The following is a 20,760-nucleotide window of genomic DNA, read 5'->3' on the forward strand; positions in this document are numbered from 1 at the left end:
ATATATTGACTCTTGATTCCGTCTGCAGAAATACGATTTCATTTTCACATATCTATTTGACATCATGGGCATTACCAGTAGTCGGCTCTAATATCTCGATCATCCAAAAGATTACTTTGTCAAACACCACAGTGACTCTGATTCTACGCACAGGTACTCTGAAGTTTATATCAAAACATGCATGATTTCCTCATTGACAATATCCAAGTAGTTTTTCATGATCAGGCTTTCTCACAGTCTGTTGGAATAGCCATGGGCACAAGTTGTGTCCCATTATTAGCTTGCCTGTTTTTGCATTCTTATAAGGCAGACTTTAAGCAAAAGCTTTTACATGAGAAGAATAATTATTATTTTGCTGTGGCCTTCAACTCGATACGGCTTTTACATAATAAGAATAATTATTATTTTGCTGTGGCCTTCAACTCGATACGTGTTAACTCACTTTCATTTGTATGTTGATTCGATATATCCCAGTGAACTCAAAATAAAAGACACCACAGTCTTCTATTCCTGCTTCATATTTGGATATTTTAGTGATCATAGATGTCAACGGCAAACTAACAAAACTTTATGACAAACTCCTCATATTTGTATAGCAATATTCCATTATCACCTGCATGTGATGTTTATGTCTCTCAACTCATTCGATACGCGAGGGCATGTTCTGTGTATGACCAATTTTTAAATTGAGACGGACTACTGACAAATAAGTGGATGTTACATGGGTTTCAACAGTCTCGTTTAAAGTCAGCATTTCGTAAATTCAATGGTCCTTGTGCTAATATAATTTGTAAGTACAAACCATCATTGGATCGAATGCTGTCTAACATGTTTCATACCAATTGTTACGCCGTTCTTTACATACTCATTTTGACTGCGGATTACTCCTTTTACTTGATCAAGATATATGGCTCACGGAGGGTGTGACCGTTGAACAGTTGCTGCTTACTTCTCCTGATCCCACCTCTGGTATTTATCCTATTCTCAGTGATTGATATTCTTCATCATTCAGATCAAGTAAAGTGACATTATAAGAACCCACTGATGGAAATCTGAATGTAGGACGGTACCAATCACTGCAGCGATTGTAAATACTAGCTTATTGTACCAGGAACTTCGCAGATCATCATTATGCCGCACCGTGGCCTTTACTATAGATGTATTAATGACTGGCGTGGTTCGCAAGAACAAAAATAAATTAACCTGAAGAAAGGATGGAAAAACCACTGTTCATTATCATCCCATTGATGCATGTTGTCTACAACCAAGCATAGACAATGACTAATACGTCACATGTGCTTCTAGTCCAGTCATAATACTAATTGACCCAGAACAAATTGCAACAGAAAAAATAAATGCGTAAAAACTTTGAACTATATCCCTAGAACACCCCATCAAAAATTGCCACATAAATATTTTGTCTAAGTAAAATTATAACAATTTTTAAATGTTGCTATTTTTTTATTTTTTTTTTTTTATAACTTTTTATTTTTGTGCACATACCGGTATATCAGATATACAATAATATTATATCCAGAGAAGAAGAGAAAAAAAAAACCCAAAGCATATGAGCTGAAGGTATGTGGGATTTGAGAGAGAAAGAAGAAGAGGAAGAGAGAGAAGTTAAGAAAACAGAAGGTTCCATCGATTCCATTGGGCATCAAACTTTTCCATTTTACCATTTTTATACAAAATAAATTTTTGAGTTTCATAAAAAAAATTCATTTGTGAAACTGCAGTACGCACACTCCAGGACTTCTCAGTGCATCTTGCTGTGTATACATAATATTTAAGCCATAAGACAATAGTGTTTTGTATCAGACTATTATTTTCAATCAAACCAAGAATAAAAGATTTTTTTGTAATAGCTATCTGTAAATCAGTCTTATCTTCTAAAAAATGCTCAAATTCTGCTAGGAATAATTGTAAAAAAATTCCATTCCCACAGAATATGTTCTATTGTTTCCTCTTCAGAATGACAATGAATGCAGTACTTTGAGTCAATTTTTTTTAATTTTGAATAAAAAAGAGTTTGTAGCTAAGATTCGGTTTATAATTCTGTATTGAATCCATTGTATTTTGCTATCTTTTGTCACTCTGAAGGGTATTTTATGAATTATTTTCCATTCTTTAGTGTCAAATTCCAAAAACTCACTCCATTTTGTTTTGCCTGATGTGATTGAGGTATTTGGATTTATAATTTCATAAAAAAGTTTTGATTTGTTGCATTTCAACACTGTATATATATTTGACATAATCAATGGATTTGTGAGCTTTTTGATAGTTTTGTCACATCCACAATTTTTCACCCAAGCCTTAACAGCATGAATAAATGCTATTATATTCTAAAAAGTTAATCTTTGTATTTTGGATAAGTATTGCAAAACGATTCAAAACCAAGAAATGAACCATCTTCATTGATCATATCATTAAGTTGTCTGATGCCGCTGTCAAGCATTTGTTTATTATAAAATGGTTTTCCACCAATATGAATATTTGGTTTATAAAATAGAGGTGCATCGGCAGCAACATCAGACTTTTTACAAAGTTTTGCAATGTAAGTCATGATTTAAATACATCTATCCAAAATTTATTTTTCAATGTTTTCAAGAATATTGTAATGTATTCAATTCCACAGTTTACTAATTTGCTTAAGTCCAACTTTGGAATAAAATGTCCCATCCCTCTATTTGAAAACATGAGATATCTTATCCAAAACAACTTCATAGATGCTATGAATGCCATTAGGTTTACCATTCTTAAACTCCCAACTTCATATTTTTTTAACAATGACCTCCTTTTTGACCCTATGTATTGTATTATTCCATATAAACAAGAAAAATATCTTTTCTAATTCCTTAAGGTAAAGTTCAGAAGGATTTGTGATTGACATTAAAATATGGTTTAATAATGGCAAAACCAATGACTTAATAACTGTAATTTTCCCTATGGGAGTTAAAAACCCTTTCTCCCATTGTTTGATTATAGATTTGATCTGCACTAATTTTGGTTCATAGTTTAATTGTGGTATCTTATCTAATTCCATGTCAAAATGTATTCCTAACAAAGTAAATCTGGTGGTACCCCACCTAAGCCTGTAATTTGGCAGCAAAGTTTCATTACTATATTTTTTGGAACCTAACCATATTACATGAGTTCTTTCATAATTGATATGTAGTCCAGATATTTCTGAAAAATAATCTAAAGTTTTAAAAGTTTCTGCGAGAGATTCTTCACTGCCATCAAGGATAAGTGAGGTATCATCAGCTAATTGTGAGTTTATTTTTTCTACATTATTTACAGTAATGCCTTTGATATTCTTATTCATTATTATTTGGATTGCTAATATTTCCCCACATATCAAAAATATGTATGGTGATAATGGATCCCCTTGTCGGCAAACTCTCTGAATAATGATTCTATCAGAGAGATTGCCGCCTTGATTGATTGCAGATGCAATGTCTGTATTAAAAATCGATACCCAATTCCTAATTGAAGGGCCAAAATTAAAAAGTGTTAGCACTTTTTGTATAAATGTCCATGAAAGAGTATCAAAGGCTTTTTCAAAATCAATAAGTAGTAATAATACAGGTGTATTTTCTCCTTCAGTATAGTGCATTATATCATAAATAAGCCTAGTATTTTCTCCAATATATCTGTTGGGGATGAAACCTGTTTGATCTTGATTAATTATTTTGTCTAAGTATCTTTTTATTCTATTCTCAATACAGCCCGATGCAATTTTATACACAGTATTCAACAAAGTAATTGGTCTCCAATTCTTCAAATATTGTCTCGGCTTGTCACCTTTTGGTAACAATGTAATAATACCATGTCTTTGTGTAATAGAAAGACAGTTATTTTTGTACCCATAATTAATAGACCTAACTACAAAAAGACCAATATACTTCCAAAACATTTTGAAGAATTCAGCAGAAAAACCATCAGATCCTGGGGATTTATTTGATTTCATTTTGTAAAGGGTATTGGAGGCTTCCTCAATAGTAATGTTACCTTCTAGTGATTCAGATTCTTTATTTGAAAGTTTTGGAACATCTTCAATACCAAGATCATTGTGCAAGTCTATTGTGTTTAAATTGCTTTTCTTGTATAATTGTTCATAGAATGTTTTTGTTTCCCTTAATATTTCTGATTGTTTATAAATTACTGTCCCATCATTACACTCTAATCTTGGTATGATTTTGCTAGTGAAATTTCTAGATTCTAACGTACAAAAATAATGTGATGGTTTTTCTCCTTCTTCAATCCATCTAGCTCTACATCTTACATAAATACCATGCAACTTATCTTTTCTAATGTTTTCTAATTCTTGCTTTTTACTACACAGTTCATTGATATTGCTGTCACAAACATTTTCGTCTAGTAATTTGATACTTTCTTTTAATTCTTTTTCCTCCTTTTCTTTCTTCTTTTTGATATATGATGCATAAGAGATAGTTTTATCTCTTATTTCTAAAAGTAAACATATGTTTCTAAAAAACAGTTGATCGTTAATAGAGAAGGAAATGTCTGCATCAGATATATCATGTATGTTATCAAAATTGTATACAGGGATTGCATACTGTTTCTTTACCTTTATAATAATATCTTTGATACAATCTAAATAATTTTCATCATAGAGTAAAGAGTTATTAAACTTCCATAACCCTCTACCTTTCTTAAAGTCATTAAAAGATATCTTCAAGGATATCATTGAGTGATCTGACCTATAACTAGGTTCTATAGTACACATTTCTAGCCCAGACAAAAGAGTCTCGGATATTAAAAAGAAATCTAACCTACTTTGTTTCAATGGAGTTTTTCTTCTCCATGAGTATCTACGAATATTTTCATGTAGCTGTCTAAATGGGTGTATGTAAGAATTACTTTCCATAATTTCTAAAACTTTATCTCTTGCCTTTGGATTATTAATATATTTGTAGTTATAATAATCCAAGTCTGGGTTTAGAACCAGATTAAAATCACCACACCAAATAATATTACTGCATTGCATATCATCAATGTGATTTTGTATATTTTCAAAAAATAGTGGTGTATCATTATTAGGACCATAAATAGTACACATTAATACTTCATGACCTTCTATACATGCTTTAAGTATAAAATAATTTCCATCAATATCACCCTTTTCTATCAGAGATTTAAAGTCAAAATTATTATTGATTAGAATTGCAATTCCCCTGGAGTTTGTAGAATATGAACTGAAGAAGCACTGGTATCCCCACAAGTTCCTTATTTCATCTTCAGTATCATGTGAAAAATGTGGATCTTGCAAACAATAAATATTACACTCTAAAGCTCTTAGGTAGTTAAATACGTCCTTGCATTTCGCAATATCACCTAAACCTTGGCAATTTACTGAAATAATTCTAACCATTCAGGTTACAAAAGGGAAAAAATAAATAAATACACTTACTGAGACTAAAGTGATACCCACTGGAACCATGTTGAAGTTTGTTGACAGAGAAATGGGGATAGAGATAGAAAAGAGAAAAAAGTAGAAATACATATATGTATAATACAGTTAAATTAAGATTATCAGTTGTCAATAAAAACAAAATCTAACTGAAAAATCAAGCTGTGAGACGTGAGAGTCACTTTGTTTGGAATGTTGCTAATTTTGTTAAATGAAAATAACTCCATAGGGCCGCCATAACCAGTTCCGAATTTTTTATTTTTTTTCCGGAGATAGCAAGACAATGGGAATCATGGTTTAAAAACAGTCAAAATTGAATTTTTTGGTAAGTTTTATATACAAATGTACAAATAGTTCATATCTTAGTTGATATACCTCATAATTCAGCACTGATAAACTTTTATTTACATAAAATAAACACGAAATCCATATAACAGAAGCTACTTACCCATATAATGCACTAAAGTAATACAAAACCGTTATTTACCCGTCTTTAACCAATATTGGGCGTATTTCAAATGATATTTAGTCAAGGCTATTATAGTTTAACTTCAGATGATCATAATCAAAAGTATTCCGTAACAAAATGATTCGAAATCCGACAGAAGGGGGCTATGGAACGCGTGTTTAACAAAAAGGTACCGAGAAATTTCGTTATTTGCGTGTTTCCATTTTATTCGAGAAAATACTTCTTAATGAATGTCAAAACATTTATATATTATTTTGTTTGATATTCAATAAATTATTTGTTGCAATTTTGAGAGAGAAAATCTACCGAACGCTTGTTTAACAAGAAAGTAAAACTTCGAAATTCTGTTAAGCGATTTCAAACTCGGGCGTTGTTCACTTTATATACATATTTTGACAACAGAAAATGCTAAACCCCAATAGCTTCTGGAACTTTACACCTGTGCTCCTACTATGGTTTCGTCCAGGGCCCACGAGAGGCAGGGGGTTAAGATGACCCTCCAGTCTTCCTGCCTCCTTTGGCACGCACATCATTTCGTTCTAGCTACGCCCCTGCATTCACATTGTCGGATACCCACGGCTGATCTCGTCTTCTACTCATCAGATGAGTGAAAGACGAGATCAGCCGTGGGTATCCGACAATACTTTCAGGACATTATGCAAATTACAATTTATATTCTGTAACAAAAGGTATGTGTACTATACACATGTATAAATAAAAATTATATATGTTGTGGTGCTTCTCTTTGTTGAGAATTTAGCTTTACAGGTAATACCTTAAGGTGGATCACTACACCAAAATTTTATCTGGCTCGTTAAAGTATCTCATATGATATATGATTTCATAACAAAAATATAATATAAGATAATTTAGAGATTGCATCACTCTTTTGATGGCGAGAGAACATACTTTATAATGATATGAGATGCTTTACTGTATGAGGTGCCGTTTTAATATTTTTGAGGTATTTTCTGATATCAAAAAAAGAATTATTGATATCAATAATTCCAATTCCTGATATCAAAAAATAATTCTTGATATCAAAAAATAATTCTTGATATCATAGATTTTTTGATATCAAAAAATCATTTCTGATATCAAGAATTCGAATTCCTGATATCAAAAAATCGAATTCTTGATATCAGAAAATAAGGTTGAATTTCTGATATCATAAAATCGAATTCTCGATATCAAAAAATCATTTTCTGATATCAAGAAATCGAATTTTTGATATCAAAAATTGAATTTTTGATATAAAAAAAAGAATTAGTATTTTTTTTTATATAAAAAAATCACATTTTTGATATCAAAAATTCGAATTCTTGATATCAATAAATAACTTGATTTTCTGATATCAACAATTTGATTTTTTGATATCATAAAATGATTTTTTGATATCAAGAATTAGATTTCTTGATATCAGAAAATGATTTTTGGATATCAAAAAATGATTTGTATTTTCTGATATCAGAAAATCGATTTTTTGATATCAGAAAATAAGACTCATATAAAACTACGATCGACTTAATGAATGCTCCCCGTGATGCAACCTTCAGCTTCCCGCCTGAAGTTGCGAATCTTGTATGCACGTGGGGAATAAATGGTGAATCTAGATCTAATTCATTATGGCAAATTCTTCCATATCTACAATGGTCAGCACTGCTTTGTCTGCAATTCGCTATGAAGTGAACGGGGTCGATCCTGAAGATATGCAAACGAGACCCGTGGAGAATGATGATCATGGAGACGCACTGTACAAAACAACGGCTACCAGACATGATGGCTTGTTGAATGTTCCTTAACATGTCATGCTCAGCAGGCCCATTATCCGCCATTTTTCAAATCACATATACTGATGTTATAGAAGGATTTCAAGAAAATAAGTCATCATAAATAAGATTACCGGTAAAAAGGGTTGATATTCATTATATATATATATACTACTGACGAGCCCGCAGGGCGAAAGCGCTATATCTAAACTCTTTACCTGATTGTTAATTCAATGACAAACGAGGAGAGCAAAATAGATAGACTACCGCCAAAACTCCGGATGCAGAAAGTAACCCGAACTTGAATATGTCCAGAATTATCAAGAACCTAATAAAATTTCTTCTACCGTTAAAAAAAAATCTTCAAAGGATCTGTAGACTTGTAGGCCTGCATGTAGTTCAGCGATTTTCTATGGGTCAAGGGAGTATTCATTATTTATGTAAAGATTTTTCGCCATTTTTTTTAATTTTCTGATATCAGAAAATGTATTTTGTGATATCAAGAAATCAGTTTGAATTCCTGATATAAGAAAATCATTTTTTGATATCAGAAAATCGATTTTTTGATATCAGAAAATGATTTTTTGATATCAGGAATTCGAATTTTTGATATCAGAAAATGTCTTATATTTTTGATATCAAGAATGTGAATTTCTGATATCAAAAATTATATTTTTTTTGATATCAGAAAATATGATGTATTTTTTTTTATATCAGATATCAAATATTCGAATTTTTGATATCAGAAAATGACTTTTATTATTTGATATCAAGAATTCGAATTTCTGATATCAAAAAATCATTTCTGATATCAAAAAAGATTTTTGATATCAGAAAATGCTTCAAAAATATTAAAACGGCGCCTCATATTAATGAGCCATTAAATAAAATTTCAGAGTAGCAATTCGCATAACAATAACTTTATATATATATATATATATATATATATATATATATATATTGATATATTTTGAGAATTTTGAGTGATTGTTTCTTGTTTAACGTCTCTAGGGAGAATTTTTCACCCATATGGAGACGTCACCAAGACCGGTGAAGGGCTTCAACTTTAGACCTTTGCTCGGTAATTACGGCCATTGAGCAGTGAGGGTTGTTTAGCGTGCCACACCTACTGTGACACGGGACATCCGTTTTTAAGGTCATATCCGAGGACCAGTGACATTCACACCTGATGCCGAGCGTTTGGCAATGGAACTGTCACTACCTATTTTAACGACTTAGTTCTGTCACGCCCGGGATTCGAACGCTCTAACCTATAGATCAGTGCGGCGGAGAGGGAAACTTTTAGTGTATATTCAATTTAAAGTAACATTTCAAGGATAAATAGCCCTAGGAATTACATGTACAACATCGGTTGAAGTGCACACTCTTCCATCAACGTCAAATGCAACAAAATATCATTCTCTTAGAGCATTCTATCAAGTAAAACAATGGACTGGTAATGACGAAAACATGAATTTGACGGACTTTGGGTGGACCATGGAAGGGAATATGTGCTTACCTGTAAGATCAACCATGCTTCCTGCACCTGACGAACTCTTAAAAACTATTTATTGTAGATGCAAAATCAGTTGTGATACCAAATGTTGCATTATCTAAGAGGCTTACAAAATAGAACTTACTTTGTCATGTTTATGAGAGTTAATTATCAATCTTAGCTGTTGGAAATCACATTTCTGTCTAATTTTCACCAAAAATGACGTTTTTGTCCCATAAAATACGTATGTATGGTACTAGAAATTAAATTTTTGTTCCTTATGATACAGTATTTAGTTTTCAAACTAAAATGGCCTATTTTTCAGACTAAAGCTTTGTATCTATGATTTCCAGTTTCTTGCGATTTTTCTTCAAAATCCGTGATTTTTACCCCAAAAATCTATATAATGGAAATTTCAATTGATGGCGATTTTTAATATAGCATTAAGGACACTGTAAGCTATCCAAAGAACATAAAAACATTTCTGTTGCAATTAGTTCTAGGTTCAGCATAATCTCAGCGAGATTCGTCGAGGCTGGATATTTGGACTGACGCCTCTTCCGAATCTCAGACCAGTATCACATAAAGTGATTCGGGAAATCTTGCCTGAACTTCGGCCGCTTGTTGCGATTAAAATGGGTTAAATTGAATTTCTTTCCCGCTTCAACTTTTCGCCTCGGACATCCTATTAACTCCCTATCACAATGAAATATGCATTTCTTACCTTTACAAGGTGTAAATCCCACAGTAATTCAAGTTGGCTATTTTCGAAGCCATTGCAAACGGCCACCATTTCATATTTTACCTTCTCAACACTGAAGAGTTCCGATATACTACTTCATGACAATTTGTACTATGATTGAAAATACAGAACTTACTGGTTGACAATTACTTTGTACAAAGCATTTAAGCATAAAAATTAAAAGCAATAAAAAGAAAACTGTGTAATATTTAATCAATCTATTAGAAGGCGTCCTAAACTATCGGAACTCTTCAGTGTTGAGAAGGTAAAATGAGATTAGGTTCAGCACAATCTGGCGTAAAATGACTGGACTATTCCGCTCGGATATTAACCAATGAGGCCTAAATCCCTTTGCCCGTCACAAATCACCAGGGTATCAGTGTTCCTTGGACTGTAAGAAAAAGAGAATTGATTGTATTGTAGTATATATAGGAGAGAGGAGAAAAATCTTTGGTTGGACCGGGAATCGAACCCGGGACCCCTGGATTACTAGTCAGGTGCTCTGATCACTGAGCTATCCAGGCCGATATCCACAGTCAGTATAGCCCTAATTACCACATTCCTCCCTCCTTAAACAGTCTCCGCCCTCGAAGACACATAACCCAGATTCTTTTCGCCCCTAACAGGACCTTCACCTGCAAGAACAAGGGTGGAAACGGTACCAAATGTAGTATATATAGGAGAGAGGAGCAAATCTTTGGCTGGACCGGGAATCGAACCCAAGGACCCCTGCATTACTAGTCAGGTGCTCTAACTACTGAGCTATCCAGGTCAATATCCACAGTCTGTATAGCCCTAATTACTACATTATATTGTATAACGTCTCTCTCATGATTTTTTTCCACTCGTATAGAGACTGATCCATCGTACGAAGATTTGAAATACATGTCTGCACACGAACATGTGACGTCACACAGAAAGTGGAGTAACTCCATCAAGTATCTGGTATAATACACCCCCTAAACCCACGTAATAAGTCAGGCCAGTCAGTAAACGAAAAACCAACATCTCTATTCCAGTTGATTAAGCTAGGCCCGATCCACTGGCACTCGACGTTTTAGATATCTATAATTTAAAAAAAATTGTCTTGAATATCATGTTTACAGGAAGACAATTTTTTATTATAGATATTTAAAACGTCGAGTGCCTGTGGCTCAATCGGGTTATTCATTTGTTTTACGTCCCGTCGAGAATCTTTCACTCATATTGAGACGTCATCAGTTGTAGGTGAAGTACCACAAATTTAGACCTATGCTTAGCGCTTACAGCCGTAGCAGTGAGGGTTCTTTAATCCAATCGAGAAATGCACATCACCTTACTGCCTCAAAATATCGAAAACAATCATTTCCGCCAAGAGAGAATTGAGTACCACTCAGCGTCTAACCTAGAGGTCGTAAATACGATACCACCAAGGTATAAGATATCGGCAGCCTAAATCTTAAAGGAACCACCAAGGTTCAGCCTATATGCACCTTTCCTATACATACAGAACGACAAAGACCATAGGAAATACCTGCTGGAGAAAACGTGCCCTTCTACTTGCACGGATGTCTAAAGAATCATGATTAATAAACAACACAGAATTCCGCTCGCATATTAACCAGAGGCTAGACCAGGGGTCCGTGTTTGTCTTCTTAATTTTGTATTCTTCATAATTCAAGATTTACACGATTCATCACTATTCGTTGTCTTCACTTGTTCATCTTGCAGTTGTTCGATTACATGAACATTTTAGCTGCAAATCACTAGTAATCCCTTTTAAACTGCTTTCTTTGGTGTGTATTTTATCATTCTAAATAAAATTCAAGCCAAGTCTTTATTGTGGACATGCATGTATGGCGTATCCATACGTCGAACTTCTACCCTGCCTATTACCCGAACAGTGGCGATAGGAATGGAGATAGAGGTCCCTTAATGCGACATGAGCGAATAAACACCCCAATAAAATTAATTTTCGTAAATTTATTCTGAAGCATACATTTCAATACATGTAAATTGCGGATCTGTTTCACCTGAAAATGACAAAACAGCAACATACATACGTATACATGGATATAAATGCATTTCAAAAAACAAACAATAAAATAAATCCATTTACTACAATTATTAGTACGTTTTTCTTTTACATAATAGTTCTGCCAACAGGATTATTTACAAGACTTTTACTCCAAACTCATGTCAATTTGACAACTTTTTACTCCATGGAAAAGTAACAATGCATTGGAGTACATGCAGACCGAGCTCCTAACTCTTCGTTATGCTGATAAACGCTTATGAACAGAACTTTTCATTTAATGGCATGCCTTAAAAAATAAATTCCTAATATGCCTTATTCCTTTATATGTTTAATGGTATGATTTTTTGATGAATAAGTCTAGGGAAGAATTTATTCTTACAACTAATTTAAAAAATAAGACACGCACTAAATGTTAGTTGTAAATAATATTCGGCAAGTGTATTTGACTTCATACATGTACATGATCAAATGAGTTTTATCTTAAAACATGCTCATCCCGAGTGCTTAAAATGCACTTGGAGAAATTTTCCCCATATGAAAATTTCTCTTCAGATGAAAATCTGAGAAATACTGTCTTTGACAATACGGAAGATGAAATTATCAAATATCACAGAGTTACTCTATCACAATTTACTTGTCTGGCAAATCGTTTACTTCCTTAACTCTCTTATTTAATTAAATGAAGTTTCATATTAGCTGGAATACAACTGCTGACATACACATCCTATTGTGAAATGACGAAATAAATACACTTATCCTTAATGTACTTAGAAATTAATTTTCACAATGACATCAAGAAATACATTAATAGTTTAACCGTCATAAATCATTAGCACAAGGACAGAACACAAAATATAATATGTTAAACATGTTAAATACAACAACGCGCAAAAAAAAGGAGAGAAAAATCTTGAAAGCACTGTTATATGCATTGCAATGCCAAATAGTCTGAGACATATCTTAGAAATATAAAATAAAAATCTACAAGGCAGTGATGACTCTCCTGATATTGTAATCACCGCAAATTACACTCAAACTTATATATATAATGCAAGTTACCTCGTTCAAAACGCAGCTTTATTCCACAAACAGTATGTTAAAATTTACAATATTGAAACACAGCTCAACAAATACTTGTTCTACGTTACATACAACTGAACACAAAACAATACTTATTACATGTCTCTTGCTTAATTAATGAACTTGTGTAGCGTTTCATGACTTAGATTAAAACGTATACCTCTACAACACGATTTCATGAATATAATGCAATCTTCCAAAAGTATGGGCTTATATACATCTCTTAGCTCCATGTAGATCAGTGCACCAAAAGATCTACTCGAATATCTAAGTAGTGAATTAATCAGTTTTAAACTTAATTAACCTGCTAATTATAAAAAAAGTTTTTCTGATAAGGAGGTATGCTACACCAGAGAAATTTGATATGGATGAAAAGTGGAGGATATGTACAACAATATTTTGAAATTGAAAACTTTCAAATCTACTTTATTTAGTCAAAAAATGCAGTTTTAGTAGAAAGCAATCTGAAAAGAATTAAAAACCCCTGTTGGATTCGAACCTGCAATCTACAATTCAGCAGTCGACGTGCTAACCTATAAAGCGACTAAGCTAGGCAATGATTTTTTAAATGAATAGGCAAATATTGCTGATAGTTATATTTTCATCCAAAAAGGAAGTCAGCCATTATGATGATATAGAGTACCTCCTTAAATCAAGAGAGATTGTGCTGAGTCCAATACATTAAAAGTATCTGGACTACGTTAGACAGATTCAGTACAAGTATAAAGTATCTGGATTACGTCAGACGGATTCAGTACAAGTATAAAGTATCTGGATTACGTCAGACGGATTCAGTACAAGTATAAACTATCTGGACTACGTCAGACGGATTCAGTACAAGTATAATGTATCTGGACTACGTCAGACGGATTCAGTACAAGTATAATGTATCTGGACTACGTCAGACGGATTCAGTACAAGTATAAAGTATCTGGACTACATCAGACGGATTCAGTACCAGTGTAAAGTATCTGGACTACGTCAGACGGATTCAGTACAAGTATAATGTATCTGGACTACGTCAGACGGATTCAGTACCAGTATAAAGTATCTGGATTACGACAGACGGATTCAGTACCAGTATAAAGTATCTGGACTACATCAGACGGATTCAGTACCAGTATAATGTATCTGGACTACGTCAGAATAATGACACTTGACAATGTACTACATTGCTATCAAGTATTTCAAAAATGTTCCTTTGCACATATTTTCACATATACATGGTACATGTCAATGTTGGTCTTGTTACGTTGGTTTTTGCTGTTTTTGTAGCTGGGCTCCAGAGAGAATCGGAATGTGATGAAGATTTATACCACTCTGTTTGTCTTGTCTTTGTTTGCGGCTAAAGTTTCCTGTCGTGAACATATCCTGAAGAAGAAGAAAAAATCCTTAAGTTACTCTGAAAGGAAATCCACGATGTAGAACATGAAATGTAATCAATTCTCGTTTCTATTTTGTGCAAGTAATTCAATGTTATCATGATTGGAGTATAAAATACATTTAAACAAAAACAAAAGTCAACAAAACTGATGAGTTTAAATAAGTAACATTTCTGATATTGGAAACAAAATCATATAATTTATGCAAAAATTTTTTTTTATACACTTTTCATGATCATCTGTTATAACCCTTTTCCCCAATCTAATTAAGATTAGATCCTTTGATCCACTCATCTACTATTGCTATACACATAGGATCTAATTTTAATTAGATTGCCTTTTCCCTGATAGAATTTCAAGAGTTATCATTAATTTAAACAATCTTAAATGAATCAAATTTCATTTTCAAACATTAGTTTCCACACAACTCCTATACATAATTCTGATCTCGTGTTCAATCATTAATCAGATATTCATAACAATGCAACAGTTCAAGTAAAAAAAATAAAATAAAAATAAAATAAACTATAGATGACCTCCAATATATACAAGTCGAAATCTAAGAATAATAATTAAAAAAAAAAAAAGCGCATTGTGTGCCTGTGTAAATTTTCCTGACTGTGTATATACATTAAGCAGTCTAGGAAATTTTAAAGTATCTACGTAAAGGTGACCTAATTTTAGAGATTGAAAGCAACTACTTGATTTCTTTTATCTAAAAGGTCAAGAACACTACGAGATTGTTCTTGATATAAAACACTACTGTACCAGCATTTAAAAGTAATAGAATTGGAGGATCGAATCATCAATTATATGTACACTTTTTAAAAAAATGCTAAAGTGAGCAAATCAGAAGCATGTAAAATCTTTGTGTACAGTGGTCATATAATTATAATTGTAAACACTAGCAAACTGCACTCGTTTTCCAAAGTAATCATAAATCCATTTCTGAAGAGAAAAAAATTTCTTTGACAAGTTTTTGAGTTGTATCTTCAGAAACAGAATCCTAAACAATCCAATCTAATATACTATAATTTTCCAAATTTCATGAATATTGCAGACAACAAAATGAATTCATCTTTAAGATTAAAATATCTTTAGTTAACAATTTCAACTTTTATTTACACTTTCTGACAATAATTACTTCAATCCATTTTTGAAAACTACGTAAAAGATTGGATTGTTGATAAAATTCAACATCAAGCAAAGTTGCAAACAGTGCATTTCTGCATGCTATACCTTTAAATTTTACCACATGTGTGAGTTCTTGTCTATTCCTGATCACAAAAAATAAACAAAACCAACATTAGCAAGACACCAAGGTTATCTACTTTGAATGAGTGACATATATATACACAAGGAGTGGAGTGTGCAGACATGAACAGCTGTTGCATTTGGTGATGTCCTTTAAAACTTAAATATTGAGCACGAATTGAACATGACATAGGGATACAATTAAAAGGTTGTTTAAACTCCCTCCCCCTTAAAAAAAACCAGGTTGTGGGATATAGCATATGTAGTAACTATGTTCTCACTGAATGCACTATTGGTTTCAGATGATATACATGCTCAAACTGAACAAATGATAGATTTCTATTTTCGATCATGTATTGGATGTTATGTATCATATAACTTATGTCAATGATTTAAAATTTAGTTCATCATGTTGAGGAAATCAGTCCTGTACTGTAGCTCTTGGGACGGGGGTGTACGATATAGTGCCCCCTTCCTGTTCTCCAGCTCATGTAGTCAATTGCAATACATTAATTCACTATGTCATTGCCAAATATAATCTGGTTAAAAAAGGTATTGGTGCTAGCCGTTATGTCTATATCATGAGCAGTGCCCTATTTTTTTTTCAGTGGATATCTCAAAAGATGCTTTTGCATGCATTAAACGTGTCTCTCAATTTGTATACAAAGCAATATACTTTAATCTCAGCAATACACATTTATATAGGCCTATCTATGCTCCCGTTTATAAATCAGCAGATTGTTTATTTTAAAAAGTATTATGCAAATAATAGACATGACAGAAGGCAAAATGTAATATTGATAAACTGGAGATTGTTTTTTGTCTCCCCAGCTCCCCAAATTGGAAGTGCTCCATATGAAACCTCCTCCCCTTAATGTACTGCATGGTATGGAGGAGAAAGCACGAACAGGAAAATAGACATTATGAACTCCGATAAGCCATATAGAAGAAGTGTTCACAAGCTATTTTACACCCTCCATCCCTCAGATCCACTTTAAGGATAACAATCGGATCCTTCTGTCCCTATAATATGCACATCTGCAAATGACATTGAAGTATTCCCTATTGTACAAAGTTCCAAGTTTATCAGATAAGCCATATAGGAGGAGAAATGTTCACAAGCTATTTTAACATCCTCCACCCCTCTTAGATCCATCATAACTTTTAAGAAATTAATTGGATCCTTCTGTCCCATCAATATGCACAGCTACATGTACAAAAGGCAATGAAGCATTGTACAAGTTTCAAGTTTATCCAATAAGCCATATAGAAGGAGAAGCATGCACAAGATTTTGTAACAGACAGACGGACGGACAGACAAACAATGTCTCATCTTGAAAGAGGGGAGACATAATTACACATGATTTATGTTCTTTAAAGAAAGAGAAATGTTGTGGTAGGGAAGCCATGGAATGTTTCGGGGTAATGACATTATTAAAAAAATTATGCAACATCACAAAATGAACAAGACACTGGTGTACATGGTAATTGTACAACGACACAACACAGAGCAGGTGCGAGTTAATGATACCTTGATCTGTGAAGAGTTGAAAATGAATTGATGAAATGTGAAAATGAGTTGTTGAATGGTCCTAGTATAAAAGAAAATAATGCAGTTTCAAACATATGGCATACATATCTTGATATTTCAGACTATCATTTTTTGCTTCCATGATTCCGTCTGTTACATACCATTCTATTAATGCGTCGCGATTATTTGTGATTTGTCATGATTTGACAGTGTTAAATTTTGTGCATTTGTTTCAAGAGTCATTGCAATAAAAAATCCTCCTGCACATCAAAAACTGAACAACTCAGGCGCAACTGTCAAATCATTCCAATAGCAATGCCAATTCACTTGAAGCAAATGAGGAAGAAAATGAAAACGATTATGACAATGATTGAACGACGACTACGAGATTTGAACTAAAGAGTGCTAATGAGAAAATTCAAGCTGTAGAGATCATAGAAAGACTTACAGGTGGTGTTTGTTCCTGCGCCTTATCATACAAATTTTCCTGCAAGTAACCAATGAATAAAGGTTTCTACTGCATGTACCCATTTTCTAAAGTACATGTATATGACAAGGCAAGCAAATGTTGTGTAAGCTGTACACATATATAATCTGATTTTTTCATTTCAAATGTTATTGAATCTGATTTGTCTTCTTCTGTAATCAAGCAAGTCCAGATTAGATACATGTAAGCCTCAAGATGCTTGCTACAAGTATATCTTGTTTTCGGTGCATATCATTTTGCAAAGATACTAATATTTTCATGAAAAAAAATCTCTTTTTATAGTAAACATTTATATAAACTCATGATATTTTAAGTAACAAATATCAGTAAAATTGAATCATAAAACTGACTTTAAAATGAAGAACTCTTTAAGAAAATACATACATCTGAGCCACTTCTTCTTGGTTGAACCACCTTATGGGGTGAAGGTGTTACCCCATGGAATGATGCAGTACGTTTGACATTAGACCCTGGTCTTGGGGTGTAGTCCTCAAACCTGCTGCTGGTGCTGTGGGTGGAGCGATGGGAGGGGGTGGGAGGTGCAGATGATTGGTGGTGGTGAGAGACAGTCACTTTCTGGTCTGAGCCAGATCTACAGAGGAATCAATGCACAAAGGTCAACAGAGGTCTGTACATTTACATATTATCTTGTCTCTAAATAAAAGTTTAAAATAGTGTAAGATAGTGACTAACAAAGCCAGTGAAACCTTTAATGATTTAGAAAGACAGACAGAAAGAGAGAGAATATTGCAATCTATATAAAAATCAAACACAAGACCAGGATGAGGTTAAAGTATTCAGGAATGTATTTGTCAAAATGAAATAGGCGAAGGAATTACGGAACCCAGACATCAGGGATCTTCAGGTCTAGGTAACAGAACAGTTAGTTGCCACACATTATGAACAGACGTTAAATAAAAAAAAATATTTGGACTACTTGAAGAAAGAAAAAAAAAAACTGCTAAATTTTACTAACATTCCCATTTTCCCTAAGGAATTGGTGATGTACCATTGGGTATATACATATACTTCATGCATCATATATATGGTACATCATCTTCAAAATTGTGTTCCAGCACATTAAAATGATATGCTGTAATCCATGTTTAATTTAAATTGATTTCTTGTTTCAATATTAAGGTAATTTCAAATATTATCCGATGAGGAGCCCGCCCCCCAAGAAAAAATCAGCTCCCTATTCTTTATCCAGAACAGAACTAAACATTAAAGAGGAGAAAAATATACAACAAAATAATATTAGAGAGAAATAACATTTATCTGGAAATTTATTATATAATGATAAACACTGTATATAAGTACAAAGGAAAAAAAAAAAAAACAACAAAAAACAAAAGTTCTACAAAAAAGGCAGTATTTGTATCAATGAAGTTAACCCAGTTCTTTTTTATAACACATTTTCAGCAAATTCAAAAAAGATCGTATGTGAAGCACACAGGGAGATATAGGAGAGGATATAAGACAGCTTGTCTTTGCTTTTCTACCTTTTGTGGGTCTTATAAGGTTTTCTGTTGAGTTGCGGATCATCCGACTGTGAAGAACTATCACTCTGATGGATAGTCCTCTCTGATACCGAGTCTCCTTCGCTGCCCCCACTGATCCTTCGGGGACGACGATGTTCTTCCTCGATTCCCGGACTTTCAGATGTGGACTTCTTCTTCATTTTCTGGGCTCGGTTCTGTAGGGATTCCTCCTGACTCTTTGAGAAGTTCTGTAGTTTTTGTAAAAGTTTGTTTATCCCTGTGCTTCCTGGTCCCGGTTTCCTGTCCATATCTAGCTGTCTGGCAGCAGAAGAGCTTGAAAGTTCTGATGCATCACTCTCAGACCCATTGGAAGGAGTTCTCCGTCTTTCTGTGTAAGATGGAGACATGTTCTTGGTGGGAGTTCTTCTACTTTCAGGCATGGCACTTACGTCTTCATTGCTGTTTGTCCTTCTCGACCTTGGAGGCAAGCTAGCATGTTGATCACTACCTTCTGTTCCTAATGAATTTGTACCAAAATTTGTACTGCCTTTACTGGAAAATTTTTCTAGAAGTTCTGCAACAGTTCTTTTCTTATCTGATTTTTCTGAAGTATCAGAAGGTGCAGGACTACTTGGCCTACTGCCAGAAGAGTGTCTTTTACTTGCGTCAATGATAGGAATCCCATGCACTTCACCCGTTGGAGAATCTTTCACCCAAGCCTTCTTCACTTCCTTCCTCTCTGGATCCCTTGTGTGACCAGACAGATCAATCTCTTTTCTCCATTCATAGTCTTTACTCCGAGTTCTTCGATGAGTCTGAGTTTTCTCTCTTGGTATATCCACACTTTTATTCATATTGTCTTTGTCACCTCCAACTTTGGAACACTGGTCCATGACATTCTGAAAATGAACACTCCCTGCACTCGGACTTCCTTGATTCTGATTAACATCATCATCCTGTAATTCATATGTCTTTAAGTCTTTACTACGTTTCCTTCTATGCGTTTTTACAGACTGATCGCTTGACTCATTCATCCCTAAGCTACTCTGTGCTCTAGAGATAGCCATTAACAATGACTCAGAAGATTCAACAGTAAAAGTCTCTGACATTTGTGAGGTAGAAGGTCCTTTGTTCTGACTTCCTGCTTGTGGGGACCGTTTTGACTCACTAGGTTGAGGAAGGCCTTGGACAGAGTCTGAATACTGTGGCTCAGCATGCAACTCTGGCACCCGAGATGAATCTCTGCTGCTTGGCCTCATGTGAATTTTTGGCTGCTTGAAAACACCATTCGCACCGATATTTGACTTTGATTTTTCAGACCTAGATGGGGGTCTATCTTGATCACTGGCACTGGACCCTTTTCTGCTGGACTGTCTCTTGTCCTGGCGAGGAGATTTAATTCTGCGTTTCTGTCTCTGGTGATTCTCCTTTCTTCGTCGAGCTAAGTCTGAACTCTCTGTAGAATCGTGATCACTGTCTGTTCTGTTACTGTCTGTACTAGAGGTGCGTACACGTGCAGCTTGAGACATGGCAGCCATCAAAATGTCAGACGAGTTGGATTCTCCAAGTGAAGACACTGCTTTTACATAAATCCTGTAAAAGATAAGATATCATTA

General features: G+C 33.8%; 1 protein-coding gene across 8 annotated transcripts in view; it reads right to left on the minus strand.

Moving 5' to 3' along the window:
* Positions 1–11,859: 11,859 nt before the first annotated feature.
* Positions 11,860–20,760, minus strand: part of LOC125674963 (uncharacterized) — a 98,478-nt gene continuing 89,577 nt past the window's right edge. For 6 of the 8 annotated variants that reach the window (XM_056158254.1, XM_056158252.1, XM_056158250.1 and 3 more), the window contains 4 exons: positions 19,166–20,737; positions 18,048–18,255; positions 17,625–17,663; positions 11,860–14,380 (listed from right to left, as the gene is read on the minus strand). In XM_056158254.1, coding sequence (XP_056014229.1) covers positions 14,258–14,380; positions 17,625–17,663; positions 18,048–18,255; positions 19,166–20,737 — 1,942 coding nt within the window. In that variant the 3' untranslated portion in view covers positions 11,860–14,257. Of the gene's footprint in view, positions 14,381–15,630; positions 15,669–17,176; positions 17,238–17,624; positions 17,664–18,047; positions 18,256–19,165; positions 20,738–20,760 lie in introns of all 8 variants that reach the window. The other 2 variants (XM_056158253.1, XM_056158255.1) reach the window with 2 other exon arrangements.

This window comes from Ostrea edulis, chromosome 3, assembly GCF_947568905.1.
Source record: "Ostrea edulis chromosome 3, xbOstEdul1.1, whole genome shotgun sequence".
In the NCBI taxonomy this organism is placed as follows: domain Eukaryota; kingdom Metazoa; phylum Mollusca; class Bivalvia; order Ostreida; family Ostreidae; genus Ostrea; species Ostrea edulis.